At 37.3% G+C, this 20622-nt stretch overlaps 1 protein-coding gene across 2 annotated transcripts in view; it reads right to left on the bottom strand.

Moving 5' to 3' along the window:
* The window catches only part of bicc1 (BicC family RNA binding protein 1), a 155832-nt gene that overhangs the window by 13062 nt on the left and 122148 nt on the right, over positions 1-20622 (bottom strand). For both annotated transcript variants that reach the window (XM_079801377.1, XM_079801378.1), the window contains 11 exons: positions 17655-17886; positions 16467-16625; positions 14984-15165; positions 14711-14852; positions 11783-11936; positions 11528-11684; positions 8230-8269; positions 6126-6280; positions 5765-5918; positions 2811-2968; positions 1925-2024 (listed from right to left, as the gene is read on the bottom strand). In XM_079801377.1, coding sequence (XP_079657503.1) covers positions 1925-2024; positions 2811-2968; positions 5765-5918; positions 6126-6280; positions 8230-8269; positions 11528-11684; positions 11783-11936; positions 14711-14852; positions 14984-15165; positions 16467-16625; positions 17655-17886 — 1633 coding nt within the window. The remainder of the gene's footprint in view (positions 1-1924; positions 2025-2810; positions 2969-5764; positions 5919-6125; positions 6281-8229; positions 8270-11527; positions 11685-11782; positions 11937-14710; positions 14853-14983; positions 15166-16466; positions 16626-17654; positions 17887-20622) is intronic.

Consider the following 20622-nt stretch of genomic DNA (forward strand, 5'->3'; position numbering starts at 1 on the left):
AATCCAATAAAAATATGTTAAACAAAGAAAAAACACTTAAGCGAAACATGGTTTTCTGAATAATTGTGGTCCCAAATTTTTATGAATTTCACTGGTAGTCCACTGTGTGAAGAAATGTGGGGTATTTGTCAGTTTACTTTATTTTGCTATCCTCATTTACACAAGTTAACTATAGTGGTCCTGTGAAGGATCACTAGTAAAAAAATTATATCTGGAGTCTGAAAATTGTTTGGTTTGACTGTATCTAAATTCATGTTTATTTGTCAGCAAAAGTCTTTGACAGCTTTCGGCGGCTCCAGGGCTTTCGTGAAAACTACAGATTATACTTCTGCATGTTTTTGTCCCCGCTCATGGACTGTCGGATTGACAGAGGGTTATTAACAAAACAGTTATTGAAAGGGTAGGTTTATCACTGAAAAATGTATTCTACTATGTCTACTCTATAAACAGCATTATAGAGCATTATGGTAAAATTGACGACTATTGCAACAGCTTTCTTACCTGTAACTTGCAACAGCGTTTTGCTTGGGGTGGTTGGGCGGAACTGACAAAACAGCAGTTTCTTGCAGTTTTCCCCACAGTTTGGCCTAAAACACTGTGGTCGCGGTCATCCAGTTTGAAATGTTGACTACAAACTCTGAGGTTTTTCAGATTTTCCGTCACAGCGTTCTCACCGTATTTATGATTCTTTTCAGCCTTTAGCTGCTGCCTACAATGCACTAGATCGTTCACTGGAAACCGAAAATGATTGGCTCCTGCTAAATGTTTAACTCTTTGAATTCTTGCATTCAGGAACAATACAAGCTGACACCATTGTGACTAAAAGTTTGCTAATAAGTATTTCCTACTAAAGCAAGGCATTATTTTACTCAAGGGGGTAATCCAGCCCCCGGAAAGCGTACCACCCATAGGCGCGGCCATTACTAACCAAGCCATCACCTGCTGTTAGCATTGACTCCCTTTCATTTTGGCCTCACTTTGACAGTGAATATCTTTACATCTGAGGCGTTTAAAGACTCCATTCGTCCATTGTTTATTTCTAAACAAACACGACAATGTATAAAAGGCTCCATTACCTTGTATCTTACACTATCGCCCCGTTGAAGCTGTTTTTGTAAAATATAGGCTAACGCTTGCATCATAACCACGCGACAGTGTCGCGCTGTTGAGCAAATTACCGTATAGACCCGAGGAGAAGCTCGTAGGCAATCTTTTACTGTCTATGAGGCAATCGGGGGGACGTGGAGGCATAAACGCAGATAGAGATGTTGCATATCCAGCTTCATTCATCAAAAGTTGCTCCTGCTCACCCTCTGTCTCTGCAAGATTCGGTGATTCAGATTTCACAACTACTAGAAGACTTGCCACTGTCGGACAGGTTGCTCACGTCACATCTACGTCGTAAAGCTCAGTCTGAGGCTGCGCAGTACGCTCAGCCATCAGGAAGAGAGTGCTTCTATCTGACTTCAATTATCTCCGTTGAAGTCTATGGGTTCGCTCCGTCCATTTATTTTACTGTCTATGATTTTACTCTGTTAAGCGTATCCATAGCATACAGGTGGCCTTGGTTGGCAACATGCCCAGAGCATTATGGGTGTTGAAGTTTTCTAACCAATTTGGCAAAAGGGAAGTTGTTTCTCTGTTTTCTCTAGTCAGGTAGAACAGATATTATTTTTTTTCTTTTAAAATTTCTACTGTATAGGCAGCCAAGTTTTTTTTTGCCAGTGATGAAGTACCCCTTTAAGTTTAAATAGTATCGTCTTCAGTGTAGTCTTCAGTGAATGTACAACAAAAAATATCAGATCTGTGCATTTTTTATAAATTTTTTGTGAATAAAGAAATGCATAGTGAATCCTGAAAGGTTACTGGGTTACTGGTAATAGTATTGTGACAACCCTAGTTGTTTGTTTGAAAGGGAACTGACCTGAGATGGCCAGCAGCATTTTCCTGCGGGCTCCGAATGTAGTGATGCCGAGCTCTTTCAGGTCTTGATCAGTCAGCGTGAGGAAGGTCTGAAGGTCAATCTGATAAAAAAGACAGAAATTGTATTTTTCATTTGGACTTTCAGAGAAAAAATCCATATTCCAGAATCAAACCTGCATCTGAGTGCATTTGAATTGACCACTGTACTCTTTTTCTAACTTTTTGATGATATGTTTACAAGATAAAAGCCAGAACCAAGCTTTGGGCTCCACTGTGTTATCTCTGGCATCTTGAAATACAGAGCTTGGCATATTGTGTGAATCACAGAACAATTTTTTGCCTTTTCTAAGGCTTTCAGTTCTGTGCTGGAAGTTGCGTCATAGTACGCTTATACCAGTTTCAGACAGTATACTCAAGTGACAGAGCTGTCTCACTGACAGTGTTTCTGCTGCGTAACAAAGATGTGGCTCTACACAAAACAAAGACATTTCTGGGTAACTACATTGAGTATTTATTTTAATAAAAGCCATAAATTATAAAATTGGATAAATATTACATCTAAGATATATGAGATGGAACATTTATATCTAAATTGTTCAGATTCATTATGTGTGGAACTTGCATTAAACCTGACAGATGTGTTTATTCCAAAAATGTGTTAGCTGTTGACTCCAGTATTTCATGTTGCACCATAAAAGCCTATTTTGCCAAAGGCGGTGTTGATAAATAAATCTTAAAGTGCCTTCTAAAGCTAAAATAGGCTAAGCGCTGAAAGACATAAGACATAAAAACAACCTCCCGGTGACAGAAATCATCTAAAGCGCATTTATGCGCTCTCATATCAAACAGCATCACTAATAGGGAAGATATCGGCGGTCCGTCTGTACCTCCTGCTGTTGGAAGACGTCGGTATACTTCCCGAGGCCAAGTTTACTGAAGAGCTCCGGCAGATCAGATCCTTTGAAAGATGTGTTGAGATTACAGCCGTTAGTTCCCGTCACTGACGAGATGCAGTCCATGTAGTTGCTGCTGCTTAGGTAGTGCTCTAACCCAAAATACATTAAAAAAAAATTGTTACCAATGTTTACCAGGTTACCAAACTGCTCACTTAAACTAATGAGCTTCCTAGTATTTCAAGGCTTCACAGATACCTTGTTTTGGCCAAACTGCGTTCATGCCCTTGTGAAAAAGAAGTGTGCTTCATTTTATTTAATGCACACTTGTAGCGTACTTCAAATCTTAAAAGTATTAGGGGTGGTAAACCACGATTTCACTATTCTAACTTTAGCTAACGTGTAATGTTGCTGCTTGAGCATAAACAACATCTGCAAAGTTACAACGTTCAAAGTTTAAAGCAAAGGGAGATATTTGCTTTTAAAGAAATCAGTTTCTAAGGACTACAGCAAACGGCCGCTAGGGACTACTACACATTCACCCAGGTTTTGCTGACATCACCAGGCCCAATATTTACATAAACCCCTCCTCCGGGGAATATTAAATAAGGGGGGGTGAGGCCATTTTGTATCGCGGCGCTGTTGTGGTATAGTAGGCTGGAGTGTTGTTGCCGCGATGCCAAGGAAACGCTGTTATTTTCATCCGGATTGCAGGTCTGGGGTACTTGCTCTGTTCAGCCTTCATAGGGACGGGGGTGCGTTGCAGAGCGTTTAACATACAGCATGTTATATGCACGTGTGTTTGAGTCAGCGGGGAATCAGGCACGCGCAGGGCTCCCTGCAGCACATCCACGGAGGAGAACATCCACCGTCTTCGCGATTTCAATGCCAGATTTGCACAACGTCAGCTGCGTGAAAAAAACACTGCCGGTGCGTGGATGCACGACGCGCGCGCTGCACATTTCACGGAGGACAACACAAACTTCCACAAACTTCGCGAGTTCAATACAGGATATGCACAACGGCTTGTCCTGAAAGCTGGATTTACAAACAGAAGCTGTTCACGGGCCACAACCTGTAAGTCTGATTTATTTTTCATCGATGTGTTTTCCTGTAATAGGTTGTAGCAAGGAAGTAAACAGATGACAACACTGTTCTGCAAACCAGTCTGTTAAATGCTCATTCATACTTAACGTTATCCGACGAACACCTATCGTTACAAACACTAACGTTAAAATCTCAACAGCGAACCTGGCATTAGTGTAAATGATTCTTTGATTAGAGCTTTTATGTATTGTTTATCTACAGGCATGCTAAACATGGTTCTGTGTGTGATTTGGCTAACTTACTAGTTTAAGCCAGTGCTTAGTGTTTGTTTTGGGTTAGTTCTTGTGACAGATATTTGGCTATAATCGTTCTAAAAATACAAAAGTTAAAGTGCCATTCAGTAGCGATCATTATAGATCCGCAGTCTTTACTCTTGAGGACTGAACAGGTTCTGCTCGATCATCTTCACTCAAATGTTCTGGGTCTGATTCGGGCTCAGATTGGTGTGGTTTTATTGACGCCGTTGTTTCTAACACTGACCAAAGCACAGCCTCCGATAAAGGTAAGGGGCGTGACGTTTCCGACAAACGTGCACTAGGCGTTTAGCGAATCACAACACACTGGGCCAGCTAACCAATCTGAGCCCATCGCGTATTTTTGAGGGACTGGCTTCATACAACCCGGAAAGCATCAGACCGTTTTACAAGGAGGGACAGAGCAGTGTAGAATAAAGGTCAAATATATGAAAAATAAGGCATTTTTTTTTAAAACGAAGCATGAACACATGTTACAGTGCACCCCACAAACACAGTCAAGCCTTCAAAAGAATGTGTTTTACCACCCCTTTAAACTGTACTCGCAGACTGTAATATTTCCTGTAATTACACTTTTGACGCTTTTAATAATAACAATGTCAGATATTTTTACTTTTAAATATTTTATCTTTATCGTTTAAATATCTTTTGTTGTGATTTAATGTACTTGTTTTGATGTGCTGACTAACTAAAGTAAAATACTGAAATTTAATTTGAACTGCAATGTGTTTTTGTCTTACATTTAAAGAATATGCAGGTAACACCTTATTTCACAGTGTCCTTGTTACATATGTTACATGTAGTTAGTATAGTTACAACTATAAATTATGCACAATTACATTCAACTAACCCTAAACCAATCCAAACCCTAATCATAACCCTAAAGTAAATACTTGTAGTTACCCTAATATGACTTATTTTAGTTAAATGTTGTATTTAATTGTTTAATTACAGTGTAACAAAGACACCTGAAAATAAAGTGTAACCTAAATGCATTTTAAATGTACTAAATTGTAATTTGTGTAAGTACAAATATATTTAATTCAATATAAAACAGAAGTTTCAGTAGAAATTACATTAAATTATATTTTAGTTAATAAATGCTTGTCAGTAAATTTGGCAGTACACTTTAACCATATTTCAAAGACAACAGAATTATGAATTTATATATAAAGATGTACTTAAGTTCTTCTGAAGTATGTCAAAAAAGCAATATTAAGTTTAATTTTAACTACAATACATTTTAATTTAATTAATTATTATAAGTAATTTAATTATAATTTCATTTCATTGCAAATAAGATGCAATTAAGTGTCTGAAAACAGTACCGTATATTATTTCTGTAATAAAAGTATGCTTGGTTGTACTTCTTCACAACGGCAGTGACGTGATTTGCAGTAATAAAGCGACTGGAAGTTAGCTTAGTTACATGCCAACATTAAAATCTAGTACATGTAAGTTGAGTTTATATCACTAACATACTGATATTTTGTATTTTTTGTCATTGTTATGGTGAATCATAAGTATTTAAAACATATGCCTTTTATTTTGTCATATTATTACAGTCATGTTGACTGAAGAGCACACCTGTTTTGTTCTGCTTCCTTTTAGGGCTGATGGGAGAGGGGAAGTCGCTGTGTGTCGGGAGCCCGCTCCCATTCCTATCCCTCCAGTTATCCGAGTCGCTGCCACTCGCCACCCCCTCTCTACTGTTGGAGCGGGACAGGGCTAGAGGCGACCCCTTATAAAAATACATGTCATATCATTGATCATGTTTATAACACTAAAAACCAGCAGTGATGCATCATAACAAAATAATAACAACAAGGATACAGGCACTGCCAGGGCTAATCGACATCAGGGAGAAAGCACTGGATGAACTACAATCAGCATAGAGTAAATCATAGAGACATATGCTTATCCCATCTGCTGAAGGGGTTGAGTTTACCTCATATGTAGTAGACATGGTAGGTTTATAAGACACGTGGTTCGCCCTGCGCAACTCCTTAATAGTTTCTGCAGGCATAGACTTTGAGAAGCCCAGACCGCTCCAAGTGTTGGTGGGGGTACGGACCTCCGTCACCACTGGCTTCTTTAACATGGCTGAAAAGAGAAACAGAAGAAGACGCATTTAAACAACTTGTAAGATGTCAAGTGGAGGTCACTACCTATGCATCAAACTTTATTCACAATCACGCATGTGAATCCAATGAAGAATTATGCCATATTTCAGCCCTGTTACGGGTGTGCTCAGGCAGGAAGGCAAAGACAGGTAGTAGAATACTCAAACAACGTTTAATACTCAGAAGACTCAAATATAACAAAGTAGCACACCATACATAACGTATACAAACGCAAACGAGATCGGACAGAGACTGAAGGAAAGGGAGGAACTTAAATACAAACACAGATGACTAACTAACGAGGGGCACAGGTGATACAGATGAGGGTAACTAAGGAAACAGACAAGTGGCGGGAAACTCAGACAAAGAAACATGTGATAACTGAAACCAGGAAGTACAAGACACAACAGAGACAGACAGTATATGTGACAAGCCCTAAATAGAAAAAAATTCAGCAAAAGACATTATAATTATATATATGATATAATTAACAACATATTTTTTATTTTATATTCCATTTTTATAGTTAAATAATATTTATAATATATACAATATATGTATATATGTACATTTATATATATATATATATATATATATATATATATATATATATATATATATATATATATATATATATATATATATATATATATATATATATATATACACAATATATGTACACACACACACATATATATATATACACACACACACACACACACACACACACACAATATATGTATATATGTACACATATATTTATATATATATATATATATATACACAATATATGTACACACACACACACATATATATATTTTTTTTTTTCTCATTTGTTTTTATTTAATTATTAATATTAATTATATAACTATTTTTTCTCATTACAGTAATGATATTTTTTCCCCTCCTGTATACAGTAAGAATAATGTTGGGGGAGAAAATTTAATGCAATTGTCATGACAATTTCATAATGCAAAATATCTGGTAACACTTTAGTATGGGGAACACATTCACTATTAACTACGACTTTTGCCTCAATAAACTCCTAATTTACTGCTTATTAATAGTTAGTAAGGTCATTTTTGTGGCGTTTAATTTTAGGTATTGGGTAGGATTAAGGGATGTAGAATAAGGTTATGGAGAATAAGGCATTCATATGTGCTTTATTAGTACTAATAAATGGCCAATAATTCTAGTAATATGCATGCTAATAAGCAACGAATTGAACCCTAAAATAAAGTGTTACCAATTTTTTTAAAGCATATACAATCATGAGAAATAGAAAAAGAAAGTACACACTTCTCAATTCTATGGTTTTACATATCAGTTTTTGTTAAATAATCCATGAGACGGTGTAATATGTCATGTGTTGATGTTCATCTGAGGTTGTATTTTAAAAGACCAGATGATTTTATTATGTCCTGATACATAAAACCCTAGAATTTAAAAGGGTGTACTTTCTTTTTCATATGACTGTGTGTGTATATATAATATTAATATATGTTTTACAATAAAAATGCCACACATTTCAATACAGTTCCAACATAAATCATTAACAAAGAACTGTTTACAGTGTGAGGTAAAGAAGAGCGTTAACACTGGGTACATTCCACATTCTCAGACCCATAGTTTACAGTATGAACGCTGGACACTGGACGTGAGGTGTGGAGAAGCTTTATGAGGCAGAGTTTATTCACCGTAAATGTGAAACAGGATTTTAATGACACCCTACTCATTGCCAGACATTCAGCATATGAAGACACTATAGTCTTGCTTTGTTCATTGCTGGCACTTTGTTCATTGCTAGACTAAACATAACCGGTTTCCAATTCCCCAAACCGCCTACCAGCAGAATTGTTTTTAACAATATAGATGGGTGGGAGACGCTCTTTAAGTTCGGTATATAGCTTTAACTGGTCAGTCACATACCTTTGGTCGCCAATAACTTCTTTTGCTCGTAGTCGAAGGCCTGTAGAGGTGAACAGAGAGAAGGCAAAGAATGTTTTGGAAAGGATATAAGAGTTATGTCCCTCATTTCTCCTGTCAGCTTGGTTTATAGAATGAGAAAGGCAAATGGTAAGCATTGCCTCATTCTGTCAAAACCATTTAGCAGACTGTGGCGAACAGTATAGTGTCGACTTTCTGTTGTTTTAGAAACACTGCATTGTCTTGAGAGGCACGACATGAGATCACGATACAGGCGCACATATACCAACGGTCAATAGTTTGGAATAATTACTTCTTTTTTAACATCGCTTATCCTCACTAAGGCTGCATTAATTTGATCAGAAATACAGTAAAAACGGTAATATTGTGAAATATTTCACATTTCCCAATATTAATATTTAATAATTTATTCCTGTGATGGAAAAGCTGAATTTTCTGCATCATTACTCCACTCTTCAGTGTCACATGATCCTTCAGAAATCATTCTAATATGATGATTTGCTGCTCAAGAAACATTTCTTATTGTTATCAATATTGAAAACAGTTTTTGATGCTTTTTTGTGGAAACAGTGATACACTACCATTCAAAATAAATTAATACTTTAATTCAGCAAGAATGCATGAAATTGATAGAAACCTTTTGTAACATTAAAATTCCCTTCCTGTCATTTTTTTTAATTTCAAATAAATGCTTGAAGAATGAAGAATTTTTTTAACTTATTCATAAATTAATTCATAACTTCTATTCTTAAAAGAATCCTGAAAAAAATGCATCACGGTTATCACAAAAATATTAAGCAGCAAAAACTGTTTTCAACAGCACCAATAATCACTGATAATAACTGAGCACCAAATCAACCTATAAGAATGATTTCTGAATGATCACGTGACACTGTTAAAATAGAAGACATTTCTTTTAAATTGTAATAATATTTCTTTATATTATTCTTCTTAAATTACTGTTTTTACTGTATTTTTGATCCAATAAATAGCATAAGAGACTTCTTTAAAAAAACATTAAGAAATCTTAATTATTCCAAACTTTTGACCAGTAGTGTAGCTATTATTTCCATGAGGGTTGTTACTCTGAAACACTGAAAGTTAAGGGATAGTTCACCCAAAAATGAAAATTCTGTCATTATTAACTCACCCTCATGTCGTTCCAAACCCGTAACTGTGCGTTCACACCAGACGCGACTTGCACGAATAAATCGCGCTATTTGTGCGTAGTTGGACGCTTGAACATTTTGAGTTTACTTGCTTCATTTGCGCGTGCAATTCACTTCACAACAGACGCGAATCCGCGTCATGGGAGGGGCTTCTGCTCCAGTCTTGTTGCAAAATGGCTGACATGGATTTTGTTGAGAGGGTAGCTGCGCTTTATTTGCTATGGATATATATATAGCTCAAATTGAGTAAAGAGCATTTTTTTACAACTTACCAGATTGTCGGACCTCACTCACTCCCCTCCATAGACAGCTATTTAATTAACACTTTCAAGGCCCAGAAAGGCAGTAAAAACATCGTTAAAATCATCCATGTGACTCCAGTGGTTCAACCTTAATTTTATGAAGCGTTGAGGATACTTTTTGTGCGCAAAAAACAAAGTGTGTTGTGATTCGCTAACCGCAGTGCACGTTTGTCGGAAACGTCACGCCCCTTACCTTAACCGGTAGACTATGCTTTGGTAGTATTAGAAACTATGGCGTCAATAAAACCATACCAATCTGAGCCCGAATCGGACCCAGAACATTTTAGTGAAGATGATCGAGCAGAACCTGTTCAAGAACGGCTGTTAAACGACGTTTCAGAATGGTTTGTATTTTGTTGTTGTTGTTGTCTCATACTTTTTAGATACGTTGTAACGTTGTATGTAAGTTAAGTTTGTAAGTTTGTAACGTTAGGTGTTTGTCGGATAACGTTAAGTATGAATTAGCATTTAACAAACTGTTTTTTTGTCATTTGTTTACTTCCTTGCTACAACGTACAATTAACAATACGAACTATTACAGGAAAACACATCGACGAAAAATAAATCATACTTACAGGTTGTGGCCTGTAAACAGCTTCTGTTTTTAAAGTTGGAACTACTCCATCTTTCAGGACAAGCCGTTGTGCGAATCCTGCATTGAACTCGCGAAGATTGTGGAAGCTTTCCTCCGTAAAATGTGCAGCACAGAGAGCGAGATTCGGGTAATAATTATGAGGGACCGAGTTAAAAATAAATTTTAACCATTGATCTCCCCCGTCCCTGAAGGCTGAACAAAGTGGACGTGCAATCCGGATGAAAATAGCGGCGTTTCGTCGGCATTGCGGCAACAACACTCCAGCCTACTAACTATATAACAACAACTCTTCTCCACAGCAATACAAAATGGCCTTGTCCCTCTTATTTAATATTCTCAGAGGAGGGGTTTATGTAAATATTGAGGTTGGTGATGTCAGCAACCCTGGAGGAATGTCTGTAGTCCCTACCGGCCGTTTGCTGTAGTCCTTAGAAATTGATTTCTTTAAAAGCAAATATCTCCCTTAGCTTTAAACTTTGAACGTTGTAACTTTGCAGATGTTGTTTATGCTCAAACAGCAACACACTAAAGTTAGAAAAGTGAAATCGTGTTTTAACACCCCTTTAAAGTGCTTGAGTGTTGTTGTCTTTTACTGCAAATGATAATTCATATTCATAAAGTAGAACTGAAATTGACATTCATTACAAGATGATGAGTTAAAACATTTCAAATGCACCTGCAGACTATTTTTTCTCTGCGTCTCATCTGTACTGTTGACATAGTGTAAACGGTGCAGCACAGTTACGTCAGAGCTATGCCAGAACGCTGGCTTACCATTGGCCGATGCTGTTCATGTGAGCACCATGACACATGCGTGTGATGATGACGCAGGAGCTGGCCAACGTAAACTGCGTAGAAGACTGGCACAGACGTGAAGAAATTGTTGAATAAAGTCGTTATTTTTGTTTGTTTTTTGCGCACAAAAAGTATTCTCACCGCTTCATAAAATTACTGTTGAACCACTGGAGTCACATGGATGATTTGAACAATGTCTTTCTGGGCCTTGAACGTGGTAATTTAATTTCTGTCTATGGAGGGGTCAGAGAGCTCTCGGATTTCATCAAAAATATCTTCATTTGTGTCCTGAAGATGAACGAAGGTCATATGGGTTTGGAATGACATGAGGGTGAGTAATTAATGACAATAAAATTTTCATTTTTGGGTGAACTAACCCTTTAAATGTGATATTTTAATGAGATTCTAAGTGACATTACCTGCATAGTGGAGAAGGAGGTCTGGTGAGGAAGGCGGATTCTGTCCGAGTTCTGCTGAGCGGCCCGTTCGGCTGCTCTCTCACTGCCCGGAGCGCGTTTATCAGCCACCGGACTCTCCGAAGCGCTGGAGTCAGAGTCTGACAACAGACACTCCGAACTAGAACAGAAGTAAACATGTTGCATTATCAGCTTCCTCTAACATGAACTAGTGATTGACTGATGCATGATTGCGTTTGTTCAGATGTGTGTTCGTACTGTAGGAGGGAGTTCATGGTGCCCTGTAGCAGCTCCAGGGCTTGCCTCTTTCCTGACGTTGTCTTACAGGACGCCAACATCTGCTTCAGTTCATTGCTGTTTCCCGAGTGAGAAGGGCTTCGAGGCATGCCCACCTCCACGAACGTATCCGAGCCTGAAACACACACACATACACATAGACGAAACAGTGTTTTTCTTTCCTCAAGCCCCCATATTGAACGTTTTAGCTGCGTAGTTTGAGATTGTATTCCTGCAGCACTCAGCCTCAGAGAATCTAACACGCCATTTACCATCAGTGCTTTTAAGGAATAACGAGATTGACTTCGCCTCATCTGAAAGCAAAAACACACTGGCTAAATGGATGTAGGGCCAAGTCAAACAGCTTTAACAATGCCGGAGCACGAAAAACCTTGGCCTTGTATTTCCACAAATGCCTCTTTCATTGAGCAGGAAGGAAAGGTATTACCATTTGGAACTGAGTTTATATTTATCCATAATTAGACTGACCAAAGTCAACAAATTCTCGCTTTCAATCTAGAGAAGGTCAAGGAGTTGTTTCAAGTGTTAATCAAATGGTTGACAATTCAGCAGTGAATGTCACTGGTTGCATTAGGCTCCAATAAATGTGAGTATAATATATCTTTCAATTAATGTAGCCTTGGAAAGTGGCATGCATGAAGTGTTGATTCACATGGCATTCATTGCAATACAAATAAAGCTTGCTGGCATTTACCAGATAAAATGACTCAATTTTGACAAATGTCAGGAATCATTCTTGTAGAATATGCCATCACCATTAATTGACTTTAGGGATGTGTGTGTGTATACATATATACACACTACAAGTCAAAAGTTTGGAATCATTAAGATTACAAAAAAAGCTGTAAATTTGTGAAATATTATTACAATGTAAAATAGCTGCTTTCTATTTGAATATATTTGAAAATGTAATTTATTCATGTGATGCAAAGCTGAATTTTGAGCATCACTACTCCAGTCTTCAGTGTCACATGATCCTTCAGAAATCATTCTAATGATGAGTTTCTGCTCAAGAAACATTTATGATTATGATCAATGTTGAAAGCAGTCTTCATATATATTTTTTTGATGAATAGAAAGTTGTACTACCGTTCAAAAGTTTTGGGTTGGTAAGATAATTTTTTTTTGGGAAAGAACTTGAAGAAATGATTACATGTATTGAGCAAGGATGCATTAAATTGATCAAGTGACAGTATATATACATTTATAATGTTGCAAAAGCTTTATATTTCAGATAAATTCTGTTCTTTTGAACTTTCTGTTCATTAAATAATCCTGGGAAAAAATTGTACACAACTGTTTTCAACATTTATAATAATAATAAATGTTTTGTGAGCAGCAAATCAGCATATTAGAATGATTGACTGAAGACACTGAAGACTGGAGGAATGATGCTGAAAATTCAGCTTTGAACCACAGAAAAAAATAGCATTTTACAATATATTTATTAAAATAGTAAAAAAATATTTTAAATTGTAAAAATATTTCACAATAATACTTTTTTTGCTGTATTTTTGATTAAAAATAAATGCAGCCTTGGTGAACAGAAGAGACTTCTTTCAAAACCATAAAAAAAAAAAAAAAGTATTTTATTTTTTATATTAATCATTCCAAACTTCTGACTGGTAGTGTACACACACACACACACACACACACACACACGCAAACACACACACACGCAACACACACACACACACACACACACACACACACACACACACACACACACACACACACACACACACACACACACACACACACACACACACACACACACACACACACACACACACACACACACACACACACACACACACACACACACACACACACACACACACACACACACACACACACACACACACACATGTTTGTTTTTGTGAAATGTGAGGACATTCCATAGGCGTAATGGTTTTTATACTGTACAAACCGTATTTTCTATCCCCTTACACTGCCCCTGCCCCTAAACCTAAACCTAACCCTCACAGGAGACTGTGCAGTTCACTTTCTGTGAAAAAAAACTTGTTCTGTGTGATTTATAAGCATTTTGAAAAGTGAGGACATGGGGAACGTCCTCATATTTCACCCTCTTTTTGTAATACCTATGTCATAACCATGTCATTATACACATTTGTGTCCTGATATTTCACGAAAACATGCCACACACACACACACACACACACACACACACACACACACACACACACACACACACACACACACACACACACACACACACACACACACACACACACACACACACACACACACACACACACACACACACACACACACACACACACACACACACACACACACACACACACACACACACACACACACACACACACACACGGGGTCAGTACAATTTTTTTATGCTTTTGAAAGAATACTCTTATGCTCACAATGGCTGCATTTATTTGATCAAAAATACTGTAAAAAAACAGTAATATTGTGAAATATTACTGCAATTTAAAATGTAATTTATTCATGTGATACAAAGCTGAACTTTCAGCATTACTCCAGTTTTAAGTCTCACATGATCCTTCAGAAATCATTCTAATATGCTGATTTGGTGCTCAGGTAATATTTCAGGTAATATCACAGTTGATACGAATACCTTAAAATAAGTGTAAGCTTTAATATTAATTATAAATTATATACAATTACTGTATATAAATAATACAATTCTATATACAATTAATTAATACAATTTTAATTATAAAATCACTTCATAAATTATTAATAATATCATATACAATTATTTAAATAATTTAAAGATATTTTTACAAGGAAAAACAGACTTACAGGTCAAGTAAGTGATTTTTGCAGTGGAGAGAAATGCATCTTGTAATGAGGGTATAATGAGGAGCTGTGGGTAATGCAGACCTTGGTCTTGGCTGGACTTGCTGGACAGTGGTTCAGATGGGCAGTGAGGGCTGGCTTCCTGCACGGAGTCACCATGAGCTGCGGTCAGAACTTTATCTGTGAGAGACGCTGCAGACATTCTGCTGTACATGCTGCTGGGCTGCTACACAACACATGCACACAATATTCTGGTCAAGAGGAAGTCCAAGATGACAAACTATGAGAGAGGTTCAAGACATCTTTTTAGCATAACTATATATATAATCTCATGAGAGTGAAAGAAGGCATGCTCACTTTGCTACTGAGGGAGGACACAGCTTTACTGCAGTCTGATACTCCGTTGACTTGGGCGTCAATGGGGGCGAGACCAGGTGGAGGGGATGGAGTGTTCTGGGTGTAGCCTGGTACTCCTGACAGCAAGATGCTAGTTAGAGTGGCCTGGGTGGCTGGGTGAATCATCAAGGGCGATGAGAATCCTAAGAGAAAAAAAAAAGTGTATGTTTACTATTGTATAGTAAAAGTCCAGAAAATAAAATCAAATAAAATGGACTGAGACCCTAGAGAACTATTACTATTGTACAATACAATTTCAGCATTTAATATAAAACATTAAATATAAAATAAAATAATAGACAAATGGATTTGGTTCTAAAAACAACAACAATGTGATTGTAAAGCAGACCGAGACCGTATCACAAGTGAAACTAAAATTAAAAAATTACTATTGTATATTAAAATTCCAACATAAATAAAATAAAATAATAAACAAATGGACTGAGTTCTAAAAAACAACAATGTGAATGTAAGGTGGACTGAGAACCTATCACAAGTGGTGGTTAATATTGTATATTAAAATTCCAAAATAAAATAAAATACTAAAATAAAAAAATTAATAAACAAATGGACTGGGTTCTAAAAAATAACAATGTGAATGTAAGGTGGGGTGGACAGAGACCCTAGAGAAATATTACTATTGTACAATAAAATGTCAACATTTAATATAAAACAATAAATATAAAATAAAAAATGGACTGGGTTCTAAAAAACAACAATGTGAATTTAAGGTGGACTGAGACCCTATATCAAGTGGACCAAAAAGATAAATATTGTATAAGAAAATATCCAACATTTAATATAAAAAAACATAAAATAAAAATAAAATAATAAACAATTGGACTTGGTTCTATGGAATTAGACCCTATCACAAGTGGACCAAAATGATAAATAATACTATTGTATATTAAAATTCCAAAATAAAATACTAAAATTAAAAATAAAATAAACACATTTTCTGGGTTCTAAAAACAGCAATGTGAATGTAAGGTGGGGTGGACTGAGACCCTAGAGAAATATTACTTAACATATTAATAAAAAAAACAAACAAACAATTGGACTTGGTTCTAAAAAAAAAAAACAATGTTATACCAAAATGATTAATATTACTATTGTATAATAAAATTCCAACATTTAATAAAATAAACATAAAAACAATTGGACTCGGTTCTAAAAAACAATGTGATACCAAAAGGATGAATATTACTGTTGTATAATAAAATTCCAACATTAAAAAATTTATAAAATAAATAAATGGACTGGATTCTAAATGTAAAGAATGTGTATGTAAAGTGGACCAAAAAGAGATCTGAATCCAAGTTCAGGTACAATGTGAATGCAAATTTAGATTTATTTTAAAAGAACTGAAATCTGAACATATGAGACGATGAATGCATATTGAGCGTGATTGTTTGTGGAGGAAATGAGTCAGTCATCTTATTACCTGGTGTGCTGGCTGGACTGGCCAGTGAGTTGGACCAGAGAGTGGGACTGGGCGTCCCAGAGGTGGGTGTCTGTAATGGGCTGATGGAGCTGTTGAGAGCGTTGAGAAGGGAGTTGGTGGAGGGTCCTGACATGGAGGCTGTTGTAGGTCCCAGAAGACCTGCAGGTCAGAGACAATAAACCATACACACACTGTCAACATAAGACATATACTGAACACAAGTGAAGGCACTTACTACGCAAACAGTACACCTCCTGCAGCTCATCAGCTAATACAGTGTTAATTTCAACAACACATTTTTAGTTGCGATATACCTTTCTTCCCTATTGTGACATACACTGCCCGGCCAAAAAAAAAGTCGCTGTTTGGATTTAAATAGGCAAATGCTTAAGAGTCTATATCGTGATTATTATGTTTCTAGTATTTTATATGTTTGGGAACAGTTCTTCTAACCCTAATTGATGGAGTGTGTAGCTTTTCATTTCTTAAACCACCATGTTGGAAGAACATCATGGCCATATTCCAGGATGACAATGTCAATATTCCTCAGGCTCAAATTGTGAAGGAATTGTTGGGAGGAAGCATGAAGAATCATTTTCACACATGAATTGGAGCCTCTGAGTCCAGACCTTAAATTAATTGAAAGTCTTAGGGATGTGCTAGAGGAGACTTTACAGAGTGATGGACTCTTGCATTGTCAATATAAGATCTTGACCAAAAATGTATGCAATATGGCCACAATGTGTATTCCTAGGTGGTTGTTTAAGAAATGTAAAGTTACACACTCCATCAACTAACCAAACATAAAACAATCATAGACTCGTGTCTATTTAAATCCAAACAGCAACTTTTTGGGCTTTTTTTGGGCAGTGTATATCCAAGTGAAATGACTTCTTGAACAAGAAAAATTGTAGGGTGGGATTTGATTTTGTCCATCGGGAATGGATTAGATCATTGTTTGGTATTAATGCAATCACATTGAGTGACAGGTTTTCCTGCCCTTATGTCGAAAAACACGGTCACGTAACTTTAGGACCTTGAAGAAGGCTAAACCTAATGCCACCCTCAAATTTTGTATTGTTTCCATAGCCCTAGCTGCATTTCAGACTTCTGAATACTATAATGTATACTCCAGTTTCAATCCACAAAAAATATAGTCACCATGACATAAATTCACTGTTGTCTTACCCAGGCTGGTGAGGCCGAGGCCGAGGCCGGCAGAGGCCAAGATGTCGAGTCCCACGGGGCAGCTGAGAGCTGGAGGTGGGGCAGGGATGGACGGAGGACTGCCGCAGTTACTGCTGATAATGCTGCTGGTGTTTGTGGGGACTGATACACCGCTGCTCTCCAAACCCAACAGATAGCGTCTGGCCTCATACATGTTCAGAGCGTTCCTCTCCACACTCTTCACAATCACTGACTAAAGAGTCCACAGAAAAAGAGATTTAGTTTTTAGAAATCAGCTCCCTTCCACTAGTAGGCACTATATTTGATTATTAAAGTGTTTGTTTAAGGTCGTTTGAAAAATCAACAACAGCAGAATCCAGCAGAACAAGAGAAGTTCTCATGAAGACAGTAAAGGCTTCGATAAACTCATGGCTTTGTTCTTCACTCAGTGGGGTCAAAATAAATCAGTTTGCAGCTGTATACTTTTAGCAAACATCCCAATGCCGCCCATGCTGCTGAGAGCAGCGTTTAGATATATATATATATATGTGTAACACGCTTTCCTCTCAATAACAAAATAAACGCACCAAAAAAAAAAATGAGGTAAGAAAAGTTAAGAAAGCATCTGATCATAGCGATGTGGATATATCAAGCTCTGCAATTTGGCTCCCCAGTCGAGTTACGTCACGTTTTACTTGCAGACGTCTGACCTTGATGGTTCTACATCAAAAAAGGTGGAGCCTCAGCACACACTTATTAGTCGCCACAGACCAATGGTAGTTTGAAGGTGTTTACCAGCCGGAGTGAACTTTTCCTGAAAGTTAGCTTTGGACAGGGTGTCCAATCCAGCTCCTGGGTGCCCACTGTCCAGCAGAGATTAGCTCCAACCCCAATTAAACAAACTAAGACTTTTAGGTTGAAATAAAATGCTGCATGAACTCAACTAATCAGCATGTTCAGCGCCCAAGCCCCACCCCCGAGAGTTCCTGAACTTTGAAAAAGTACCACCTTGCAAACAGGGCCGATTTGAGGGGGAAATTTTTACCAGGAACTTTATTTAGACCCTGGTTCCTGCGGTTGAGACACACTAAGTACCACCCCAAAGTCCCTAGTTCCTGGGGAAAGTTCCCACGGTGGTAGTTTCGGGTAATTTCGGTGGAAACGGGGCTTTAGAGAATCTGCAGAGCGGCAGGTGCTGCACACAGTCAGAAACAGCACAAGGTTTGATTAACTTTTTTACTTTTATCATTAGTTGTTCTTTTGTTTAGAAATAAATCAAAATCCAAAGAATTCATACAGTAACAGTTTCAATAGGTCTGTTTTCACTCGGGTGGAAGTTTTGATTTCCGAAATGTACATTATGTTTTCACTGTATGTCAAACTCTTTTATTTCAAAACATCAGTGGTATTTTTATTTCTAATGATCCATTTACCTCAAACAAGCTTGAAGCTGAAAGGATCTGCCTATTAGTGGTGAACTCTTTGAACTGAAATGAATCTGGGGTTTCCTGCTAAGCACTGAAATTCTGCGTGTCCTCATTTTTTCCCCCTCAGTTGGTATAGTATATACTTCCTTCCTAATATATGTGCTGTATATACTAGTCAAGGCTACTCCTGTAGCGAACTATTAGCAGTGTGAAAGAAGAGAAACTGGAGGCATCAACACAAATCATTGAAATGGAAAAACAGAGGCTTATGCTAAGACTGATAATTTACAGTGCTGCCATTCAGCCTAAAACACAGGATAGGATTTCACCGTTGACCATGACCAAGGACGTGAAGTATTCCCAGTTTCCACATCCTGGTAGTAAGCCACCCACAAATCCTATATGTTCCATACATTACTTTAACAAGACTACGTGCCTTAATTTTGAGCCTCTGAGAGAACTAGGCCTTAATGCTTGATCTGATTCAAAGTGCCTTACATGGCACTGCGTTTATTTGCTCAAAAAATACAGTAAAAACAGAAATATTATGAAACGTTATTAAAGAGCACCTATCATGGAATTTTGAAATTTACCTTTCATGTAGTGTGTAACATAGATCTAAGTGAACAAAAACATCCTGCAAAGTTTGAAATATGACAGTGCACCGTATATATAGTTATTTTCTTTCAAAAGTAAGAGTCGACTCTGAGTCATTTTTAAGAATCGTTAGAAGACTGAAGCTTTTTCTCTGACTAGATGACGTCAACTTGTCAAGTTATTTGAATACGATACGCCCACTTATTGCGCTCCAAGACGCCAGTGAAAACTAGAAAACATCATGGCGACGAGACGCTGTGTTCTGAAGTGCGACTCAAAAGCAAACTTTTTTCATCTGCCCAAGGATGAGCATTTGAAGACTAAGTGGCTTGAAGACAAACCATACATCGTCGCGATTGTGTGTTTATTAGTCTTCAAATGTCTCTATTTGCATGTTTCGCGATCTCAGGAAGCTTTTATTATGGACTTCTATTATGGCACATGGTATCTTCTTCGTCTGTCTGTACCATATATGGACTACATGTGCACAGAGCGCCCTCCGGCTGCCAGTATGAATTGAAAACAACACATAAGAGACTCAATCGCTCATGATTAGGCTACATCTGCGCATTTTGAGGAAGTATTGAATAAAAAATACTCCTCTGTTTAGAAATTTGACACAGACATATGAGAATCTATCAATATGTCTCCTCATCTGCACACTTTTGAACTAAAAGCCCTGAGGGATGTTGATTTGTCGCGAGTCTTTGTGAGGAGAATAGAGGAGTTTTTTTATGAATGAGATCAGCTGAGGCTCATATTACAATCAAACGGTACCGACGCGGTTTTCATATTCATAACTCCTGACACATATTAACAAATTACTGTCACTATAAGACTTTGATGGGCGTTCCGTTTCCGAAAATATCTGCACAGACTATACCAATCACAACTGACTGGGTCATCGGACCAATCACCGCAGATTAGCGTCACGTAAAGGCGGGGTTTTGAAAAGTTAATCACTA

Source organism: Gobio gobio, assembly GCF_949357685.1.
Source record: "Gobio gobio genome assembly, chromosome: 20".
In the NCBI taxonomy this organism is placed as follows: Eukaryota; Metazoa; Chordata; class Actinopteri; order Cypriniformes; family Gobionidae; genus Gobio; species Gobio gobio.